At 38.6% G+C, this 23,202-nt stretch overlaps 1 protein-coding gene across 1 annotated transcript; it reads left to right on the top strand.

Moving 5' to 3' along the window:
- The first annotated feature begins 194 nt into the window (after positions 1 to 194).
- esyt1b (extended synaptotagmin-like protein 1b) lies at positions 195 to 23,202 on the top strand. Its single transcript, XM_038288030.1, has 52 exons — positions 195 to 832; positions 2,116 to 2,157; positions 3,177 to 3,311; positions 3,758 to 3,831; positions 3,923 to 3,995; positions 4,110 to 4,199; positions 4,360 to 4,415; positions 4,532 to 4,652; positions 4,748 to 4,924; positions 6,297 to 6,379; positions 6,546 to 6,594; positions 6,694 to 6,783; positions 6,884 to 6,979; positions 8,785 to 8,856; positions 8,942 to 9,028; positions 9,116 to 9,265; positions 9,366 to 9,479; positions 9,564 to 9,740; positions 11,379 to 11,464; positions 11,547 to 11,595; positions 11,801 to 11,890; positions 11,999 to 12,094; positions 12,190 to 12,261; positions 12,356 to 12,442; positions 12,533 to 12,679; positions 12,989 to 13,095; positions 13,184 to 13,358; positions 13,469 to 13,645; positions 13,726 to 13,808; positions 14,289 to 14,337; positions 14,437 to 14,526; positions 14,989 to 15,084; positions 15,313 to 15,384; positions 15,680 to 15,766; positions 15,850 to 15,996; positions 16,076 to 16,215; positions 16,354 to 16,420; positions 16,504 to 16,586; positions 16,701 to 16,842; positions 18,357 to 18,533; positions 18,624 to 18,706; positions 19,316 to 19,364; positions 19,496 to 19,585; positions 19,694 to 19,789; positions 19,877 to 19,948; positions 20,025 to 20,111; positions 20,199 to 20,345; positions 20,436 to 20,578; positions 21,621 to 21,752; positions 21,831 to 21,933; positions 22,203 to 22,252; positions 22,590 to 23,202. The coding sequence occupies exons 1-52, from the start codon at positions 491 to 493 to the stop codon at positions 22,615 to 22,617; spliced, it is 5,427 nt and encodes a 1,808-aa protein (XP_038143958.1). The 5' UTR covers positions 195 to 490; the 3' UTR covers positions 22,618 to 23,202.

Raw genomic sequence — 23,202 nt, 5'->3', positions numbered from 1 at the left:
GAAAAAAGTCAGAATTCTGAAATTAAGGTCAGAATTCTGACTTTTTCCCCATAATAAACTGAAATTATATTTAAAAGTCAATTAACTTTTTTTTAATTTTTTCAGTGGCCCTAATTATCTTCGTTATAGGCCAATGGTGAAGTAGACAGTGTGACGCAGAACCGAAAAACTCATGGATGCATTTTTTCCCCCTGTGGTGGCAGTGGGCGTGTTTTCATCCAGCTAACGGACCGCTGGTGAGGCACAAACTTGGTTCTCTTCTCTGGTGTTCCTTCAGACCTACTGCGCTATTTAACTTCCATTACAGCATGTTTGAACACTAATGCTCTCATTTCACTAGCAGCGGAATCTGAAGTTCACGCGCAGCCGTCCGTTTGTTCCACCGCGCGCTGATGTTGATATGGACCTGTAGCCTTTAGGTGCGTCCATACACCGATCACTACGACCGCATCACCCTTATTAAACTGCGTTAAATATAAAAACCAGAGAAATGCAAAGTGAAAAGTCGGAGCCGACCGAAGCCAAGGGCGCTGAGGAGAATGCGTTAAGTAACCTGAGAGCCGCAGAAGCCTCCAAACCCAAAGGAATCAGCGCCGTGGCTGTGCTGTGGACCTTCGGGAAATGTCTCAGCGCTTTGCTCCCTGTCTATCTGGCCGGCTACTATCGGGTCAGCACCAGCCTGCTCGTGTGCGGCATGATGGTCTATACGGGATGGAAACATGCCCGAGAGGCGAAGGAGGAGCGCCTCAAGTCGGCCATACAGCTGCTGGACAACGAGGAGGAGCACACATGGAAGAGAGCGTCCACGATCAAGAGAGACCTCCCTGCGTGGGTAGGGACCAACACCCATACCTCTGAAATATAAAGATTAAAAAATGCCTGGTATCAGTAATACATCCTCTGGAGATTACACCCCATTCATGCCAATTCAATTATTACAGCTGACTAACCAAACCAATGCCTGTTATTTGGATGTTTTTGGTCTCAAATCCTCCAACCACTATCTTTAGAATATATATATATAGTTTTTTATTTGCTTAAATACCATTCCTTTTTGCAAGGCTTTTATTTAAAATAAATCAAATCAGTTAAAACACAGTGTTGCTCACTTAGGTATATGTAAGGTACTGATTTTTTTTTTTATTTGTTTTCCTATTTTGTCATAAATTGGTGCAATCAGATCAAATCTAACATTCCAAAAATTACTGGAGTAAATTGGACCATGTGCATTCAAATGTGTTTTGGTTTTTTGTTGTTATAAATGCAGCTTGAATGATGAGATTCCATTACTAAAGATCATCCCATGCAACACAAATAGAAGTTGAATTATTTAGAATATATTGGTTGAAATCATTTGAAAGTCACTTTTCCACCATAGCGGTAACTAATAGCAACGGATCAGTTGTCGTCATTAACTAGCTAGTGTTGAATGCACTTTTTAAAAGGTTTTGTGTTTGTCAAATCCAGCAGTGAGAGTTAATACTTATTTTCACTAAAAAAAAAACAACAACAACCACTTAATAGCATGTTCAAACACTGATCGTTTGCAGCTGAAATCAAACTTGGCTTAGAGATCTGTGCTGCAGGCCATGCGGGCTCATACATGCTGCATGGTTCTGAAGTGCTCAGAAAAAAAAACTACCATGCAGAAGCCACATGTGCCTGATTTGACTGAAAGCATCGTGCTGCACCCAAATGAGGTGGCTGTGGGTACCTTTTGTGATTTCCGTGATTGCTTGCATAACCTGGCAGCACGCAACCTTCCTCTAAAGCAGTTAAAACTAAGCACCAGTCTGGATCGATTTCCACTCAACTTACATTGTAAATTCAGAGTCCCCTTTAAAACAAAAAAAACACAATAAAATATTGATAGCAAAAACTCTTGATACATTTAGATCGATGAGCAATCCTCCAGTTTTTTATGTAAAGTTATCTTTATCCTGAGACCTGCTTTGTTGGAGTTCTTCCCTCTGTTTTGAAATGATTTGTTTCAGGCGTGTCTGGTGGTACCTGGTGAGATTTCCAGGTATTCTTTCTGTCTGATTGTTTCTCCATGCTGTTATGTGTTTTATTATGCTCCAGACAGTTAAAGTATTTCATTGCATTGTTTTTTAGGTAAACTTTCCAGACGTGGAGAAGGTTGAATGGCTGAATAAGGTGAGACTTTGCATGATCTGTTTTATTTCCAATCTTCAATTTAATACTTTCAGTTCCTTATACGTGCAAACAGCAGGTTTGTCCATCCAATAGACCAGCTGCAGTGTTGATTGAAAGTTGAAAGCATATGGTAGGTTATTACATGGTGTTATATGATAAACAGTAGCACTGCTGCTGCTGCTAGTCCCCTTAAAGGGCCACACCCCTATTAGTAAAGGTATTGTACTGCAGAGAGCAGGCCCTGCGCCAGGCAGCCCACTCAACATTTCCATTTCATTGCAGTCAACCGGGCTGACAGGAAGGGGGAGGAGTTGCTCATGCCCTTAAAACTAAAAAAAGAAAAGATGCAGCCCCTTTGTGCTTTAGGCCAGAGAAACTATGATCACTTTTATACACATAAAAAAAATAAATCCAGCTTGAAGGACCACGAGATCTAGGCGTCTGACTACTGACAAAGCTTTGGTTTGAGACTGCTTATATGAGGGACAGTCAGCAGATTCTCTTTGTCCTCCACAGGAGAAGGCTGCTGATGACTCACTCCATAATTATGCCAGACTATAAACGTCTGTGTTTTTTTTTTTTTTTTTCCAGAGTCACCGAGGCTTTGAGCCAAGCTCTGCCTTTGGCTTCAGATTCTTTCCCTGGAAGAACTGAACTAAACTCTTAACAACATTATTTCATTGCAGTATTGTTCACACAGAGCACAGATCTCTACATAGTGTTGATGATAAAAACCTGTTTCTACATGTATGTAGTAACATGTATGTAGGAACCGCATGTCAGTAACCAAACAACTTATCAGACTAACAGCTGAGAAGTCTCTACCCTTCTCAGCTGCCACTGTCATTCTTTTATTATTGCCTTTGGCAGCTGAAGATTTGAGTAATAGTTTTGTTATTTAACTGACAAATCCCCATGTTTTTATTTACCACAGCAGAAAGCAGCTGTTTACAAATATGTATAGCTTTTTTTTTCACATGTAAATCCTCCTCATACCATGTGCTAATTTTCCCATCCAGGTGCTGCAGCAGGTGTGGCCCTTTGTCGGCCAGTACCTGGAGAAGCTGCTGATAGAAACGATCGCTCCCTCTATCAGAGCCTCAAGCGCTCACCTCCAGACCCTCAACTTCACCAAAGTGGACATGGGAGACAAGGTGATGGCATTGAGAGAATACAGTGAAGGGTTGAAAACCATAAACTTTAATGTGATGGATTAACAAAAAGCAGCAGACAGATGGAATTAACCTTCCATCTGTCTGCTGCTTTTTAGAGACATAGTTTTCACAGAGAAGTGAGGAAATTCTGCATTTGAGTAAAAACGTTGCTTTCACAAGTAGATGTGCGTAAATAAGTGTTAACTACCTGCAAAATCCTGAGTGTGATAAAATACTACCATTGAACATCACCTTGAGTATCACACTGAAATATGCTGGTGGCACCATCATGCTAGGGGTATGATCCTAAAAATACAGCCGAATGGGTTAGAATTAAAGCATGTTTAAAATGTGTTAAATTGGTCTAAATCAAATTAAAGATTCTTGTAATATTGATGCTAGATGATGCTTTCCTTATTCATATTCTGTCCTTTTTTTTGCTTCAGCCCATGAAGGTGGTGGGCATCAAGGCGCACACAGAGAATGACAAAGGTCAAGTTCTGCTTGACCTCTACATCAGGTGTCTGCCTCTGTTTTTATATATTTCCCACGTCCCAGTAACTTTTAGCCGGGCGTTACTGTAACTAACACCTCTGCTCTCTTCTCCTCAGTTATGTAGGAAATGTGGAGATCAATGTTGAGGTGAAAAGATATTTCTGCAAAGCGGGAGTGAAAGGAATACAGGTGTGTTCTTGTGTCCAGCCTTCAGATACATGTCTGCTTCTTTAACAACAACATGCCACCTAAGGTTTCCAACTAAACCTCTTTTCAACCTTTTTTTTGTTTCTCCACTGTTAGCTACATGGGATGATGCGAGTGATTCTGGAGCCACTGATTGGAGATGTCCCCATAGTGGGCGCCGTCACCATGTTTTTCATCCGTCGACCTGTAGGTCTATTTAAGTCACTTCTATTTGTCCTTTTAATGCTGCTTTATAACCTTTCTTTGATGTGACTATCACGTGTCCCTCTGTAGTCTTATCTTGCTATTGATTCTCTGTCAGTTCCCATTGATTTTCCCTAAGGTCAGTGCTCTCATTTCTTCCCAGAAACTAGACATCAACTGGACTGGACTGACCAATTTATTGGACATTCCTGGACTCAAGTAAGTCATGCTGAGATGGGCTTTCTTAGATTTCACTCAGTTGCAATGACTCCTGCTTTTTTTTTCTCTAAACCTAATTGAATAAAATGAAAATAAAAAACTGTCATTTGTTACAGTGTTATGTCAGACAGCATGATCATGGACGCCATAGCTTCGTTCTTGGTGCTGCCAAACCGTCTAGTTGTCCCTCTGGTCCCTGGTTTGCACGTGGCTCAGCTGCGCTGTCCCCTACCCAGGGTGAGGCTGCAATACCTGCATGGTCTACATTAGATTACTGCCTACAAATAATTGAGTTAGTTGATTCTGTTTTTCACATCTGTTCTCTTTCTCAGGGAGTGGTGCGCATCCATCTGCTGGAGGCGCAGAGTCTTGCAGCCAAAGACAACTATGTGAAAGGTGTCATGGCTGGCTTATCTGACCCATATGCCATATTAAGGGTGGGTCCTCAGACCTTTACCTCCAAACACATCGATAACACCGACTCTCCTAAGTGGGGAGAGATGTATGAGGTGAGGAATAGCAGATATGTTCTCAAAAGGCTTAAAATGTATGTAATACATTTACATCATTGAATAGAGAAGAGATCAGGACCTTCCTGAAGCTTTGATATATTTCAGAACCAGTTCTGAGGTGTGTCATGGATCCTTATTCTTTTAGAAGACCTTAAATTACAAATGTTCACAATTTAGCTCTTTAATTGAAATAGAACTGAAAAGATCCAGTTCTTTTGGCTGGAGTGAATGTATTACTAAACGTTATGTAGAAATTGGCTTTAATCAAATACCACGGTTAAAATATACGTATAGTTGATACTTGTGTTGATATGTAAAGCTATAGTCTGTAAATTTCTATTTAAAAACAGAAAGGTGGGCTTTCAAATCCCACTTTATTCCCCCTTTCCCTGCTAAAGGAGCTGAACTTAGTGCTTACCGGTACTATAATTGTGTTTGCATGCAGTGCAGCATCATCATATATACATTGACCCCCCAAAAAAACCAATAGGCAAGTTCAACGGTTTACTATTTTGCCTACAATACTTACAATCTATTATATTTTTCTAGCTATAGATCATAGAAGTGAAATAGATTATCACAGATTACCTACTTTAGAAAAGAGAACATGTTCAAGTCCAGTTCTGCACTTTTTTGTTTCCTCATTTTTGAATCAAATAACTTTATTTCCACGGTATGTAGTCATGTTCTCCACAGTCCTGCTAATGTTCTGGTTATTTGACTCATTATATGAAGCAGAAACGTATCTAAAAGGTGCAGGACGCCAAAACCTGAGAACTTGGATTGAGGGACTCTGGTCTAAATTAAGCATTTCTTACAATATTTTAATAATTTATTTATTTTTTTTTAATGAAAGGCTTTAGCTCTGAAGTACATTCATTTTGTAAATTTCAATCCGGGATTAGGGTGCAGATTTTGAAGCAGGTACCTCTCTCTTCTTTCTCCATGTCCATTGTAAACTTCTTTTAATTTGGACATCGATACAGGCAGTAGACTGGATGTTCTTGAATATTCCAACCAATATACTTTAGTGTAAGGCTCAGAGTTTGGGTCAGATGGTTGACAAACAGCTAGGTGCTCTAGCAGGACTGGAATGCATAAAGCAGCATCATTGTATCCATTATGAATTATTTCCCCAAGCTTCGACCTTAACCCTGTTCATGCCTGAAAATAAAGTTTGTATAGTTGTGACCACAGCTGTATACAACTGAAGAACTTTCTCTATTTCATCAGTTTATAGAGGTTCATTTCACTTAGAGGGATCAGACTCATATTGTGTTGAAAAGTTTTCATTCATACATCACAAAGACAGCACCCATACGAATCCCTCTGTCAGTCCTCATGCCATTATGTGTGTGTTGTACGTAAGGTTATTGTCCATGAAGTGCCGGGTCAGGAGCTGGAGGTGGAGGTTTATGACAAAGACACAGACAAGGATGATTTCTTGGGAAGGTACATGTGCATAATTCATGTCTTTGTATCTATCATATTCACTTCTCACCCTTCATTGGTTGCCTATTGCAAACAGTAGGGGAAAAAAATCCCTATATGCTAGCTTGTTGGTTATTAACAGTAATGAATTGTTTTCCATACTGTGTTGCAACTTATTTCTCTGCAGGACTAAATTAGATTTGGGCATTGTGAAGAGATCCATCGCTGTTGATGATGTAAGTCAGCAGCTTTTATCGCTTTAATTAAATTGTCTTGAAGCAGCTTTTTATGTGTTTAGGCTATAAACTAAAATACGAGTGCATTTGTTTTTCCAGTGGTTCACACTGAAAGAGACGACATCTGGACGTGTTCATTTCAAACTGGAGTGGTTGGCCTTGCAGCCAAACACTGAACAACTTGAGCAGGTTGGAGGCTTTATGTTCTGTTTAAATATAACTTTGTTAAATGATAAACAAATAAAGATAAGTAAGTATTTCCTTTTACATGTGTCTGGATTTCCTCCAGGTCCTGAAAAGGAATGAAAGCGTCACCAGCAAGAACTCGCACCCCCCCTCCTCAGCTATCTTGGTTGTGTATCTTGACAAAGCTGAGGCACTTCCCGTGAGTCAAATATCTCTGCCCTCTGCCCGCATTCGTGCCTAGCTCAGTGCTGCTTCCTGTGTGGTTAAACTGGGGCAGAGCTGGAGCTGCTGCCTCTCTCACATTCCTCATCTTGGTTGAGTTGCTCTCCAGCCGCTCTGTTGGTTGTGGAAAAATGCCCCCAACTTAAAGCTGCTTGACTCCCAGTTTCAGCTTGGGTTAACATTTGGTAACATAAGCAAAGAAGACTGGAATGAGAGTCATATCTAATATTTGTTGTGTGGTTGAGGGGGTTGCATTAAGCACAGTTCCTTTTTTTTACTTTAGAGTGTGACTCCTTGCTGTAACCATGGTAGCCTCAAACACACAGCCATAACATAACCACGTTTTCTGAGCTACTGACTGTAGGTGCATCTCATTATTCATTAAACACAGAGTAATGCATTCAAAATAATTGGGATTTTTTATATGATGGTTTAATAAAATTTATAAGGACCATTAAAAACATGATTTTAATGCAAAAATTCAAATCTATTGAAACCTTTGCCCATAAAATTAGCACTTTACACCCTCATATGTTTGATGCATCTGCTGAGGTATAAAGAAAGCACAGGTTGCTATGATAGCAGCATGAAGCTCACCTGCATTGTTGGGTATTGTGATGCTCATCTTCCTCTTGGGATATCTACAGATTATGTCCTTGAGGTTGTTATAGCTATGGCTGGGCAATTAATTGCTTTTGCAATATAATCACAATTTAGAAAAACACAATAATCACAAAGGACACTCATTTGTTGTAATATTACATTTAAAAAGAGTAATAGACCAAATTTCTCCCTTTAGCCCTTTAGATGGAGGTAATACACTTAAAGTGGGTTAATAAAATGCTGGCAAAAAACAAAGTGACTTTGCCATCACACAGAAGGAAATGAGAGAGTTGCAGCTAGCATGCAGATCCATGCACGATAGCAGAAGTTAGAGCTTTTTCACTCAAAGGTTACAGTACAGTCCTGAAACAATGGACTCAAAACAAGTCAGCTTTCAAGCCATGAAAACTAAAAGCATGGAGGCTAACATTTACATGCTGGTACTTAGTACAATGAAAAGTTGCAATCACAACATTAGTTGCAAATAATTACAGTTTTGATTTTTGGCAAAAATTGTTCAGCTCTAGTTGTACCCTTGGTATGTCTCAGTGTAACTCCAGCTGCATTCTGCACCTTGTTATTATCTCAAATCCTTAAGTGGACTGTTTTTCCCAGTTCCCTGGAGGCTGTGGTTATCTCTGTTCCTTGTGTCCTGTTTCTACCACCCTCCATAAGCAGCCAGTGTCTTTATAAATTACTTTTTGAGGCTGATGCTTGTTGTGGAGGATGACAGTGACTGTCAGCAGTATAATTTGTTTACTGGGTTAGTCATAGCAAAACTTATACTTCAAATCTGAAACATTTTAAATTACTGAGTTACTGAATTTGGGTTTTATTGGATGCAAAATGTCCAACCTTCCATCCATCCATCCATCCATCCATCCATCCATCCATCCATCCATCCATCCATCCATCCATCCATCCATCCATCCATCAATCCATCCATCCATCCATCCATCCATCCATCCATCCATCCATCCATCCATCCATCCATCCATCCATCCATCCATCCATCCATCCATCCATCCATCCATCCAATCTCCAGCTGTGGCTGTGAGTTTTGATAATCAAAAAGACCATAATCACAAACTTGTCAACATGTAACTCTGTAATGTTTCCTTGAAATATATGTGTGTTTATTTTTTTTTACATTGTATTCTTATTTTGTCTGAAATTTAGATGAAGAAGGGAAATAAGGAGCCCAATCCCATGGTGCAGATATCCGTGCAGGGAACCACTAAAGACAGCAAGGTGAAAATGCTGTGAGAACTGATGGAACTGTGGCTTTTCTTCTACTTTCTGTTGTTATTTATTTATCATTGATTTATTCTTTAAGATTTGTTACACAACTATCAACCCAGAATGGGAGGAAGCTTTTACCTTTTTCATCCAAGATCCTCGCACGCAAGAAATAAACATTCAGGTAACAGCCATCAAGATTTGAAACAAAGCATAGATGATTCAGTACACCTTAAAAGATCATAAACCTGAAATTGCTTCCTATAATCAGGTGAAGGATGCTGACCGCGTGCAGACTCTGGGCAAAGTGACCATCCCTCTCTCCCATGTCATGAAGACATCCCATCTTTCTCTAGACCAGTGGTTTCAGTTGGAAGACTCTGGAACTGCTAGTCGCATCTATATCAACTCAGTTCTCAGGGTGAATAACAGCAAAGTTTATCTTTTTTTCTGCTGTTAATTCTACAAATCAAATAATCAGAAGTTCATTTATATTTTTGGTCGTTCTTCTTCCAACACAGGTCTTGTGGTTGGATGAGGATCGTATTTCAGCTGAAGTCTCTTCTAATTTGGCTGCTGGAGTTTCTAAACAGTTGCCCATGCAGGCCTCCCCTCATCCCAGCTTTGCTACAGAGGTATTAAAATACAATGTCACTAAATCTATTTCAACAGCTGCTGCTAAGGTTAGTGTACGTCTTCAACCATGTTTTTGTTTTCAGGGGCTGTTTAGAATCCACCTCCTGGCGGGTCAGAATCTCATTCCGAAAGACAACCTGATGGGTGGAATGGTGAAAGGAAAGAGTGACCCGTATGTCAAGATTAACATTGGGGGTGAAACATTCACAAGTCAAGTTATAAAGGGAAATCTGAACCCAACCTGGAATGAGATGTATGAGGTAGATCTGGCACCTGCACATGTTCTGAGTCAGAATAAATTTTTTGTTTTAGCTTGCCATTCCCAATCTATTTGCTGTTGATTGGCATGTATGTGGAAAAAATACACACTTGTTTCTGCAGTTTGAAATGGTCTATTGATATTGGAAGCAGTCCCCACCTCCTTACCATTATGTTGAAGGGAGTCACCCTAACGTTCATCTGGCAGTGACAGATAACCCATCATTCGTGGTTTTACTTTTCATTTTAATTTATTTCTGAAAATGCATGACCCTCAAACCCACAAAGTTTTATCAATAATTTCTCACCTTTTTAAAAATAGAAATCAGATTTGACAAATGTATCTACATTCATCAGTGTATGGAGCAGTTAGTTATACTTTAAATAAATTAAAACTCTTAGCACAGACATCTGTCTGTTGGTTTGAAAGCACAGCAAACCGAGGCCGAAATAATTTGGAAATGTTTTATTAGTTTTTTTCATCTAGGTTTGACTTTTGAGATATTTTTTATTTCAGGTTTCATTTGTTTAATGGTATTTGTTGGCTAGTTAAGTTTATTTTTTTTTTTTTTTCGGAAAATGCTTAGTCTTTGGTTTAGTTTCTATTAGTTTACATAATAGTGGGGAGTGGCAGCCTAGTTGTTAGACCATAGAGCTTGGATTCCTGAGGTTCTGAGTTCGAGCCCCAATCCCACAGACTGCCACTTTGGGTCCCTGAGCAAAGACCCTTAACCCCACGCTGCTCACGGGCGCCGCAAGATGGCAGCCCACAGCTTCCCAAGGGGATGGGTTAAATGCAGAGATAAATTTCTCCAATGTGAGATCAGTAAAGTTCAATTATTATTATTATACGTTTTAGTCTTTTGTGTAATACGACTTACTGAATTAGTTATAAAATCGCTAATGAGGACAGACTGCTGCAGCAACACAAATGACCTGCCTGCTGTACTTGCCGTCTGCTGTTGTGCCACGGTACACACGGTACACAGCAAAAAAGTGACTGTAAACTAGACCTCCTGTTAATGCATTATGATAAAATGCAAACTACAATTAAGCACATTCTATATTCTGTTTTAATAAGATTTGTAAACTCTAATTATAGTTTCAGTTCATTTTTTGTGAGTTGCAGTTTTTTTTTTTATTCCAGTTAATACAAATGTTTGTTTTTTTATTCTATTTCATTAGTTTTAGTTAATGATTAAAACCTTGGTAAAAAGAGACAGAAAGCTGCATCCACCAATACAGTTTCCCTTTCACTGTAAGCATTGTAAAAGGTGGTAGAGAAAATGCAGATGTGTTTGATCAAGAAAATGATGAACCAAAATCTACAAAACTGTTTTTTAATACATGAAAACCAAAACTTCTACTGCAGAAAATTGAGATGCATGTTTTCCTGGAGGCAAAACAGACATAGAATCAAAGGAAATATATAACCGAAAGGGTATAAGTAGTTGAGCTTCGACAGGGACTTTTTGGTGGATATTTCAAAAAGCTTTACTCTGTATGTAGACTTGATAAGTGGAATCTGGGTAGGACATTGTAGCTGTTAATTATTCATTTCAAATGGTGACTGGAGTTTGCTAATTCCAATAAGTTTTTTTAATGTCGCCTGAAAGCAATATGACTTCTGTGCTTTGCAGGTTATTCTGACGGAGCTCGCTGGTCAGGAGCTGCATGTGGAGATGTTTGACAAAGACATGGACATGAAAGATGACTTCATGGGAAGGTAACTTTGCATCTCTTTATCAAATTGTATGACAAATCGTTTTTAAATGATCACTTTAAACATTCTGTTTCATGAATTGCAGGCTGAAGATAAGTCTGAAGGATATCATCGACTCTCAGTACACAGACCAGGTAGAAGTTTACATAGAATTCAAAAAGCAAAACATGAGAAACTAATAAAAAAAAAGTGGTTTATCCATATGCTTTACTCAAGTGTTGATATTTAGTTTGCGAAAAGTCGAGCATATTATTCCATAAATTAATATAATAATTAAGGAGTTTGCTTGAAGCAGACCCAGTTGTTCTCATATTGAAGTAATGTGTTTTTATTTGTCAGTGGTACACGCTGAACGATGTGAAGTCTGGTAGAGTTCACATGGTCCTGGAATGGGTTCCAACATCTTCAGAACCAGACGGGCTAGACCAGGTGAGAACGTGCTAAAATTGACTGAATCGTTAAAATTCACCTAGTCTGAGTTTTCTTTAAATAAAGAAAATACTTAATTACCTCTTTTAATATTTTCTGTGGCTTCAGGTCCTTCAGTTCCACTCTAGACAGTCCTATCAAAACAAGGCAGTGCCCTCAGCAGGGCTCCTGTTTGTGTATGTCGAACAAGCAGATGGCCTACCAGTGAGTCCTTTTATACCATTATGTTGGATGATAGGTAAAATACTCTGTTAGTTTAGGATCTCCCTTAAAATACGGTTTCCTCTTGTTGTCTTTAGGTAAAGAAGAGTGGAAAGGATCCAAAAGTAGGAGTGGAGTTAAGTCTTCGTGAAATGTCACGCAAAACTACAGTAAGATCCTAAACTCCACTAATATTGTTTGCGCCTGTTGGCCCAATGCTTTAGTTGTTGGTTAATTCTTGCTGATTTTCCATCTGTTCTGAAGGTATGCGATCGTACAACCTCTCCTAAATGGAACGAGGCATTCTACTTCCCTGTTCGTGATCCAAGACAGGATATCCTCATTCTCAAGGTAAGTAGTGGGACATGTAGATTTTAAAGAGAGATTTGTCACAAGGCTCCTGAGGTAACATGAAACAATATGGTTTGTCTTTTTGTTCAGCTTTCCCACAGCTGGACACTGCCTATTGGTTCTCTGATTGTTCCTATCAGAGAGCTGCTGTCTGAACCAGATCTTGTCCTGGATCAGTGGTTCCATTTGGATGGAGCCTCGCCTGAGAGTCAAATCCTTTTAAGGACTGAACTTAAGGTAGGATCATCTAAACTCTAATTTTTTAGCAAGCATCTAAGATTGAATGATTTAAATATATAAAACTAATTTAAAATCACTTATGAGCTGTTTTAGATTATTTACCAACAATAACCTGATTTCAGATGGTCCTTGAATATTACAGACGTGGTGTAACGTCACAGCAGAAATAAGTTGATCATGATCATGTAGCATACATACTGAGGCTTATTTAGACTTTCTTAAGCTCTAGTTTCTTGGTTTGTTTTGTTTTTCTTATCATGCTCATGTTAATCAAACCATTGCTTATTTTCACTAAACTAATTACAGGTGTTGGTTCCTACCAAATGCCCCGTTCCTACTGAAAAGGCTAAGATGTCTGAAGTGTTAGACCCTGCTCCAGCCAAGCCCCTACCAGAAACAGACACAATCCTCAAGTGAGATAGTTCAGAAAAGTCTATTTCCACTTATTCTGCCTGAGAATCTCTTTAATTGAATCATATCTTGATGGTGCTTCTGTTTTAGGACAGCCTCTGTGGAAACTCCTCCTGTGGAAACCATTGTTCCCACATTGCCTTTGGATGAGGAGTTTCATAAAGTAAAGGAAACTGCATTGAAGGAAGATCAAGAGGAAGAATTAGAGAGCCCAACTGTATCACTACCTCCTCACTCATCCCCAGACCTCACCTTTGCCAGTGAGGTAATAAATAAAGAGCTCAACCATAGCTTGTATCATTCCATTTAAGCTCCAGTGCATTACAAGCTTTTTAAATCTAAATAAATACACATTTATGTTTTCCATCCTTATAGGGACTACTTAGACTCATCCTTTTGGAGGCTCAGAGTCTGGTTGCCAAAGATACCATAATGGGTGGTCTGAAGAAAGGCAAAAGTGACCCCTACGCAAAGATCAGCATAGGTCAGGCCACGTTTAAGAGCGCTGTGGTAAAGGAAAACCTCAACCCAGTCTGGAATGAGCTGTATGAGGTCTGTGATTTACAGCGACACACCTTTTGACTTTATAGCATCTGTAGAACTGTTCTTTAAACAGCTTTGTGTTTGACCAGGTGGTTCTAAGACCTCAGCCAGGGCAGGTGGTTCAGGTGGAACTGTTTGACAAAGATATGGACAAAGATGACTTCTTGGGCCGGTAAGGCTGCTTAATTTTTATGTTGCCATAATGTGGTGACAAAGGAATAAAGAACCTCTGCAAATTTTGAAAAATCTATATTTTTAATAAAAGTTTTTTTTAATACATATTCTGTTGATTTCCTGTGCATCCCTAAAAAAAATATCTCCTCCAATTCCTTAATAATAGACAGTCTATCAGTCTAAGTAGAGATGCACTAATCCGATATTAATATCTTTATCTGTTAGCTATTGGAAAACGTGTCCAATTTGTAGGGGTAAATGTATTTAGTCTATTTTCCTTGGTTGTAAATCGGAGTTTATGAAAGCTTCTAAAATGTCATCAGTAATGATGATAATAACATTAAAGTAAACGCAGCCCTGGTTAGGAAAAGTATTGGAATCTGCACTAAATATGTGGATTGGTGCATTCCTAAAATCTGACTTCATTTAGCAAATGTCTGTATTCATGTTGCTACATTCTGTTGTTCCTTCTCAACAGCTTAAAGATCAATCTCTCAGACATCATCCGTTCCCAACTCATAGATCAGGTTGGTATTTCTCTTGCTAGTGCAGTGTTGATCAATCTTCCTAGATGGCTAATGTATGAATTAATAAATAATGTCTGTAAATCAATATTTTTGTCTCAGTGGTACAGCCTGAATGATGTAAAGTCCGGTCGCCTTCGTCTTATACTGGAGTGGGTGCCAACCGTGTCCAGTAATGACAAGCTGGAACAGGTTAGTACATTATTATAATTTTTTTCTCTAATTCCAATCCTATATTTTAATTAAATTTTTCGATTCTCTTAAGTTAAATGCAGTCAGTGGACTAAAAATCTTTTGCTGATTAGCTCTGGTTAATGTTTGGTAGCTCGGAAAAATGTTCTGCATTTTGTTAGTTGACAGAGCATGTTTGATTCATTTCCATGGGTTTAAATAAAATGCTTATTGAAGGAGGGGGTCATAAGCTCTGATGCAGACATGGGGATAATCCTCTAATTCCATGTTTTCCCAATCTATGTTTTTGTAATAACTTGTTGGTCAGATGTTACAGAAAAGCTCAAACTGTTATCTGTGTATGGTATGTCAGGAAAAAGCCTAGCTGCTCCATCTTTAGTTGTATATCTGATCCCAGTTACTCTGCGTTGTGCTTCTCTCTGAGTGCTGAGTCACTGTGATGAGTTTTTGATCTGATTCCAGGTGATGCAGCTGCAGTCTCTCCAGTCCTACCAAAACAAGACTGTTCCCTCTGCAGCCCTGCTCTTTGTTTACATGGACAGAGCACACTTATTGCCTGTGAGTGGTCTCCAGTTTAGTATCCTGAAACATACAAGTTTGTTATTTGGAATTAGATGGATGAGAGGTCCAAAGTGCATGCACTCATTTAGTCATACATAGAAATGCTCCCAGAAGGGAACTACTGGTTAAAGAGCAGTTTTGAGGTTTTTGTGTTGGATATGCAGCCATAATTACTGGAAGGGATACAAGGTTTTATAATGTTGGGATGTGTTTTGCTGTGTGCAGTTTAAGAAGAGTGGTAAGGAACCAAAAGCTGGAGCTGAACTTGTATTTGGGAGCACAACTCACAGAACCAAGGTATGAAACTGAAAACAAAATAATTAAATAATCTACAAAGTCTACATGAGTTTATCTGCATTAAATACTTTTTAGCTACTTATTTTATTTGTACCACTTCATCACAGCTGTGTAATGGTGATGATAGCTAAATAAAAGCAAATATTCTGAACATACAAAGCGGTTGTTCTCACCAAAAACCCCACCAGACTTGATAGGAATATGTAGTAGAAAGATAAAATGTAAATTGTTACTCAAGAACAATGTATTTATACCATCTCCTTATCATCTTTTATCTCTGCTTTACTGTCGGCAGGTTTGTGATCGCTCCAGATCTCCACAATGGAGTGAAGCGTTCCACTTCCAGGTCCATGACCCAAATGAAGAGATGCTCATAGTGAAGGTACATGTCCTGAATGCTTCACAAAACCACTGAGGTGTCTGCTCCTGTCAAATAGTGACGTTAATGTATCCTGTGGTTTGAAGTTATCCAGTGCATGGGATCAGCCGATGGGATCCCTGGTGCTCCCTGTGAGGCAGCTCCTCTCTGAGCCTCAGCTGCTCCTGGACCAGTGGATGCCTCTGGATGGAGCCTTACCTGAAAGCAAGATCCTCCTCAGAGCAGAGCTGAAAGTAGGACAACATTTACATGCTCAGATTATCTCCTTTCAACTGACAACAGAGACACTAAGTGGAAATTTGTTGTTGGAAGATTCTTGACACACGGCTGACAGAAGTTCCACAGACATCTGTAGCTGTTTCAGAAGAAGAAAGTAAAACTGCTGCTGCTGCTGAAAAGATGCTGGAAACAGCTGAAGAGGAGGAAAAAAGACAAAACTTGGCAACAGATGAGTGAGTTATCCATACAGTATGTGCCTTAAATAATGAATAATTTAAACTTTATACTGTAGTGAAAATTAGACATCTTGTTAAATATTATATTCCAATAGTTTTACTGATGACGGACTTTTATGTTCACTGTGTTTTCAGTTCCCCTGTTGTGTCGGTCCATCCTGCACACCCTGAAGCCAAGCATGATACATCCCATTCTCCTGCTGTACGTCACATAGCTTACAGGCAGAAATAACTCTGTCCTCATTGTCTGTTTAAACCCTTGTAACCAATATACTGTTCTATTAGCGAGTGGAGGAGCCAGCACCTGCAGAAGAGGCTCCAACTGAATCACTCATTAAGGTTGAAAGAGACATGAAGCCACAGCCAGAGTGAGTGAATCAAATAATCCCTTTTCACCATTTTACCACAACAAATTCATTTTGGAAAAAAATAGCTATAAAACAGCACAGTAAGCAGTGTTTTCTGGATGTCAATGTGTGCAGGACAGGTTTAGGAGGTCTTGCAAAGGCTACAGTGACAGGTATACCCACTGATCCAGCACCCTCAGTAGAGGTCGTAGACGTTCCCAAAGTGGGTCCAAAACTTCCTCCACACACGGTGCCGAGTCAAGACTTTGGTAAAGAGGTACGTTTTCAAATAAAGTCTTAAGTGTAACAACTGGCTTCCAACAGCCAGCATTGTTTCTTTTTTAAGTATTTGTGTTTTTGGCAACGTCCACAAACAGTCACATGCTGCTAGAAGAGCCGGAATTCAAGTGTGGAGGATAAAAAAAGAAAGAAATGAAGTACTGATGTGTTTTTAACTTTCTAATTATAAATCTGTTTTGTTTTTTAAATAAAAGACCCCCAAGCAGATTCCCATTGTCAATTTGCAGCGTGATGATAGTCTAATTAATTAGTACTAAAATAATAACGCAGTAGAAAATAGTTTCGTGGTTGCAATTAAAAGTGTGTTTGCTTATTGTTCTGACTAAACATTTATGACAATCAAAGCTCTTAATTGATCTCTAATCATTTAAAAGAAGAATAGAAATCTTTTAGTCTCAACTTCAAGTTTTGCATTCACCTCAAATCCCATAAGTGTTGTGTAACAAGGCATGTTAACCACAGTTGGATAATACATGCAATAAAGTGGAAAGCTATAGATACAGAGGGCTTACTTAGGGGGATTGCTGCCTTGCCCATGGACTAATAGGATCATCAAACTAATGATTTAGCAGCATATGATTTTCATCAGTTTGTAAAACAAACCAACAACCTTCAGTTAGTTAATTAAATTAAATTCTGTTTATTTATATAGCGCCAAAACACAACACATTATCTCAAGGGACTTTACAGAGACAATTCAACCAGATCATATAGTCAGATTGGTTCATAGTTACCAAGCATGCTTGTAGCGACAGTGAAGAGGAAAACTCCCTTTTAACAAGAAGAGAACTCAGGCAGAAGCATGCTCAGTGTGAGCGTCCATCTGCTTTGGCCGACTGGGGTTCAAGGGGACAGAAGCAGCTGCTACAGCTGCTGTGGATATGGACTGGGATCTGATGCAGCACCAGTGAAATCTGAATCAGATTAGCTAATGTTAAAAACCAACTAATCAAAGCCCAGGTCCTGTTAAATAGTTGTTTTATAACAACTCTCTTTATGACACTACATACAAAATGCATTATAACAAGAGGTGATACTCGTTTGAAAAAGCTCTACTGATCTAAGGTCTGTGATGCAGCTGCCTGTGTTTATAATAATATAGTCAGATGGTGGATGGTTGAAGGGAAAAATGCTGCCTGGTTTCAGCCTGTTTATCCTCCTGTAGTCTCATGGATGGGGCTGGTTCCCAGTATTTTGATGCATATGTGGTTGTCTCGTGTCGGCTTGTAAAATCTCCAGAAGCTCAAAATAAAGCCTGGGATTTACCAAAGGATGGATGACTCATAAATTGCTTGTGTTGTTGGTTTGATGTTGAAACAGAAAACAAGAAGAATATAGCAGCTTTCTATACATTTTAGAATAAAAAAAAAACATGTGACCACCCTTTTACCCTAATTGATTGATTTAATGCTTACCAAAATGAAGAGAAATGCCAGATTTTAAGTTGTGTTTATGAACTTGTTTTAAACAGTTTACATGTTCTTCCTGTAGGGGGTGCTGAGGATCCACCTGCTGGAAGCCAAGAACCTAATAGCAAAAGACAACCTGATGGGGGGCATGGTGAAGGGCAAGAGTGATCCTTATGTTAAAATCAACATCGGAGAGAATTCTTTTAAAAGTCATGTCATCAAAGAGAACCTAAACCCGACATGGAATGAGATGTACGAGGTAGGCAGGATGATGCTTCAAATATAACAGCTTGTTTTCTTCCTGTCTGCTTGTTTTTCTGAAGGCATTTATTTATGCTTCTTTGAACAGGTAGTTGTGAATGGGCGCAGCAATCAGGACATCAAGTTTGAAGCATTTGATAAGGACATAGATTCAGATGACTTCTTAGGACGGTGTGTATGAATTGTTGAAACAATTTTTATTTATATTGCCTCACAAAACTATTTATACTTTCCCCTTTTTTCACTGGATATGTACATTCTTTAGTAACAATATCACATTTCTTATTTAGAGGGGATATTATGTTAAACCGTGAAACAGGACAAAAACTGTTAATTATATGCAGATCTATAGTAGAATCGATTATATCAAAGTCTATGTATGTGTTAGAATTGCTCAGTCAGAGACATACCTAAATCATTTTAGACTTTAAATCAATATCCACAGAGATTCTTAACTCATTCTGCCCAAGATGGAGAAGTTTGGGGGATAAAAACTAGCAACAGTTTAATTCTTTTTATGTGTGCAGCAGATAGAGGCATACAAAGACAGACTTGCACCATTATTTGCACCAAAATGTAGTCTTACAAACTGATTAAGGTGGGCTGAATACAAATTCTAACCACTTTTAGTTTTTCTTTCTTTAAGCTTTTCTGTTACAAAACCCTTTGATTTGTTCTAACATTAAATCTGTATAAAATATAAGGAATTTAATGCTTGCATGAGCATTTTTAAGGCCCTGTGAGATTCTGCTAAACATTTGCCTGTTTTCCCGTTTACAGATTCACTGTTCAGCTAAATGAGGTCATCAGATCACAGTACACAGATCAGGTTAGTCAGTAACTCATGATCCCGAAACTCATCTTGTGACTTCCTAACCTTGTGTTGTTATATATTTTATTGAAGGGTGTTGTCCAGCCTGTTTATCTGTAACTATCTCTCTTCTTCTCTCCCTGCTGCAGTGGTTCTCTCTGAAGGATGTGAAATCTGGACAAATTCATTTGATTCTAGAATGGGTTCCTACTGTGTCAAACTCAGCAAGAGTAGAACAGGTCGGCCATCTATGACTATATAATTGTCCTCTATGAGTGATGACCTTTTAAATATTGGTTAGATGCGTGCAAACAACGTAAACAAGATGCTGTGCTTCATGTTTCTAGGTGCTGCAGCTTCAAACTCTGCAGTCATATCAGAACAAAGCTGTTCCCTCAGCCGCTCTGCTCTCTGTCTACTTGGAGGGAGCACATTCACTACCAGTGAGTCAGCTGATGTTAATCTATCATCACTGTCTGCTGCATATATGATTTCATGTAAAATAAAACATTGCTCCTTTTTTAATACAGCTTAAGAAGAGTGGAAAAGAACCTAAAGCAGGTGTTGAGCTTGTTCTAGGTGAAACAACCTACAAAACTAAAGTGAGACTCCTAAAGCCTTTTGCTCGTCTTGTAGTGATTCAGCTTTTCCAATAACTTGCGTTTCACCTCTCGCCAGCTGTGTGACCGGAGTACAGATCCTCAGTGGAATGAGTCTTTCTACTTCCTGGTCCATGATCCTAAACGTCAGATGCTTGTGGCAAAGGCAGGATGGTTCCCATATCTCTTGTTGTTGCTCACTAAATAGTCTTAAATTCTGTCAAAAATAACTATCCCTCTGGTTGGATTGCAGCTGTCCAGTGGCTGGGATGAGCCAATTGGAGCTCTGGTGATCACACTTAAGAATCTTCTGGCTGCACCACAGCTGGTCCTGGATCAGTGGTTTCCTTTAGATGGAGCCTTACCTGAAAGTCAGATCCTGCTGAGGGCTGAACTTAAGGTGACAGATCTAAAATAATGTCGACACGCTTCATCTGAATGCTTTTAGCTTTGATTAGTAATACAGATAGTCTTATTATGTTTCTAACAGATCCTGAACTCCAAGATGGTGGACATGATTGATTCAGGGACTCTGCCCTGTACTGCTCCTGCACCTGGAAATGGTCAGGTGAAGTTGTCCCTGTCTTACAGCTCAAAGGAGAGAAAACTGGTGGTGATTGTCCATGCCTGCAGGTGTGTGTTGAAACATACAGATAGTGTTTGTAACTTTTCTTATTGAATTTGACCATGTTAACACAAAGACTAGTTTTAGGTTACAAAAACCAAACCATGTCACACTGATCTCATTTGAACAAACTTAGATTGTTAATAAGAATAAATTTTAAATAGAATGACAGACATGCTTGATTATATCATGCTGTAGTCACTAGGTCTATAACTAACGATTATTTTGCTAACCAATTAATCTGTTGATTATTTTTTTCCAATAATTGATTAATACTCAGACAGCAAAAGGTTCATTAAAGAATTTTTTATTTTTTAATGAAATTAAACCAGGTTGAATTAAAACCTTTCCACTTGAGGAGTTTTGGATAGAGCAAATTTTTGAATGAAAAATGTTGTATATTATATTTTGGTATAATAACTGCTCTATGTGGGTCATTCTGTCAGCTAAAGGCTTGTTTTACAGTTTCTATACTCCAAATAATGATTAATCAATTACTAAATTAGTTGAAGATTATTTCAATAATTGAAACCAGCTATACTGGAAATGAAGCTATTTTATTCATGCCATTTAGCTATTTTAGGGAGAAATCTGGATTATTTCCTCTGTCATTTGTTTGTATCCCCTAAATTCTGATCTTTTGCCCGATATAGAGTCATTTAAGAAAAGCCAGCAGCTGATCCAGAGCAGATATGTGATTGAATTTAAAAGAATAAACTTCATGTATGTTGTAAACTCAGAAAATCTCTATATTAATTTCATTAGTATTGAAAACCACCAGTCATATTCAAAAAGCTGCATTCTCTACCTGACATCAACAGATCGTTTCTACTAACCAGTTTTTGTTTATATCCTGTTACTACATGGATTCACTCTGCAAAGAAACAATAATGACATATGAAACATTACTTTATGTCTGGCATCTACTGAGCATTCCTGACTTTGTAAATACAGCCTCTGCTTCAAATAAGCTCACGTTTTTCTCCTATTAAGGATGTTTTTACACAGAAAAGCAAAAAGGTTAAGTTAAATATTTTGCCTTTTACACAGAGGTCTGGTTTCTCCAAGTAAGGACTCTGTTGACAGCTATGTCTCCATCATGCTGCTCCCAGACAAAAGTAAAGCTACCAAGAAAAAGACAGCAGTGAGGAAAAAAGACCTCAACCCAGAGTACAATGAAAGGTAAACATTTTTACTCTATATAGTTTGTAGCTGTTTATTTTCTGAACTGTTTTCTTATATTTGTTCATGTCTCTCAAGGTTTGAGTATGATCTGCGTGAGGATGAGGCCAGATTCAGGCGCCTCAGTGTGTCAGTAAAAAATAACTCCGCCTCTTTCAGGAGCCCGGATGTTATTGGACAGGTCAGTGTGAGGCTGCATCCATATACAGCTTTATCTGTGCTATCACCATACATTTATGGCAACCAAAAAACAACTATACAGGCAATGTGATGTAACTCAACCAAAAAACGTGCAGAAAAAAAAACTGTACATATGAATAGGAAGAATCTTCGGCATGCAGCCTGGCTGATTACTTCTTCTACATTAAATATGCTATTTATCTTTCACTCACTAAAATCCACAGGCTACATGCAGACTAACTGATCCCAGTTACTAATCTACTCTTTCAGGTGCTGATTGAGTTGGCCCAGATTGACCTGACTTCTGGAGTCACTGACTGGTGAGATTAACTGATTGAACAAACCCTAAACACTGTATAAAGGCACTGTTTTGGTTCTGGATAAGATCCCTTACAAACTTATTTATTAATTTAATATGAAAATAGCAACATTTACTTTATCGTATAGTGTATAAATTCTCCCAATAAAGAATTTTAGCTAAAAACTACTTAACTCATGGGAGGAGTTGGTTTTAAAAGCAAATTATCATCAAATGGTAAAGTGTCCGGCCGTTAGGTGTCTCTAAACCTTTCAATGTGGTTTCTTGTTAATTACATTCTCTCTTCAGTTAATGTTGGGTTGTGTTTTTGTTTTTCATTAGTCTGTTTTTCATTACAGGTTTACTTTGACTGATGATGCTGAATAGCTGCCCTGCTTGCTCACTTGGAGAGTTTAATGAATCCACTCTGCTGTCACACTCACAGATGCCTTCTGTTTCCCACCTTTGCACAACTGCTGTAGTTTTACCTGCAACCACGCAGCTCATTGTGTATTGCCATGAAGTATAAAGTGGATTATATTGCACATGCACCAAAGATAATAGAAAGAAGCAGTTAAGTAGAGAGAAAGAAATGGAGTGGAAAGATGGAGCTGAGGAGGTGAATGATGAAGAGGCCTTTGAAGTACTTTGTTTACTTTTGTTGATTTTTTTTTCTGTGAGGAGAATCTTAAAGTAGAAGAGCTTCCTGTTTGAAGGACAGAGATGTTTAATGTATACTTTAATTAATGTGTTGGTACCATTGCAGTATTTTAAACTTTATTTAAAAACAAGCTTGAAGTTTTAATCATTTCAGTGCATTCTGCCATGGAGTTTGGCTGTAATCATTTTTTCAAATTTTTTTTTACAGTTTAGCCTTATGACTTTTGATATATTTGTGTGTATATCTGCAAAAATCAGACTAAATCCTGATTGCTGAAAGATGGTGTAAAATAAAGTTGTTTTCCAGCTTCA

This window comes from Cyprinodon tularosa, unplaced genomic scaffold (genome assembly GCF_016077235.1).
Source record: "Cyprinodon tularosa strain WSP-4 unplaced genomic scaffold, ASM1607723v1 ctg248, whole genome shotgun sequence".
NCBI classification, from domain to species: domain Eukaryota; kingdom Metazoa; phylum Chordata; class Actinopteri; order Cyprinodontiformes; family Cyprinodontidae; genus Cyprinodon; species Cyprinodon tularosa.
The sequence above is the reverse complement of the archived record's forward strand: the minus strand, read 5'-3'. Positions and strand labels throughout refer to the sequence as shown.

Bases quoted from the DNA above. Each gene is read 5' to 3' on its own strand.
- esyt1b (XM_038288030.1), top strand. From the start codon at position 491: ATGCAAAGTGAAAAGTCGGAGCCGACCGAAGCCAAGGGCGCTGAGGAG. The intron at 16,587-16,700 runs GTGAGTGAATCA...CAATGTGTGCAG, and splicing joins GACATGAAGCCACAGCCAGA to GACAGGTTTAGGAGGTCTTG. The intron at 18,707-19,315 runs GTGTGTATGAAT...TCCCGTTTACAG, and splicing joins TCAGATGACTTCTTAGGACG to ATTCACTGTTCAGCTAAATG.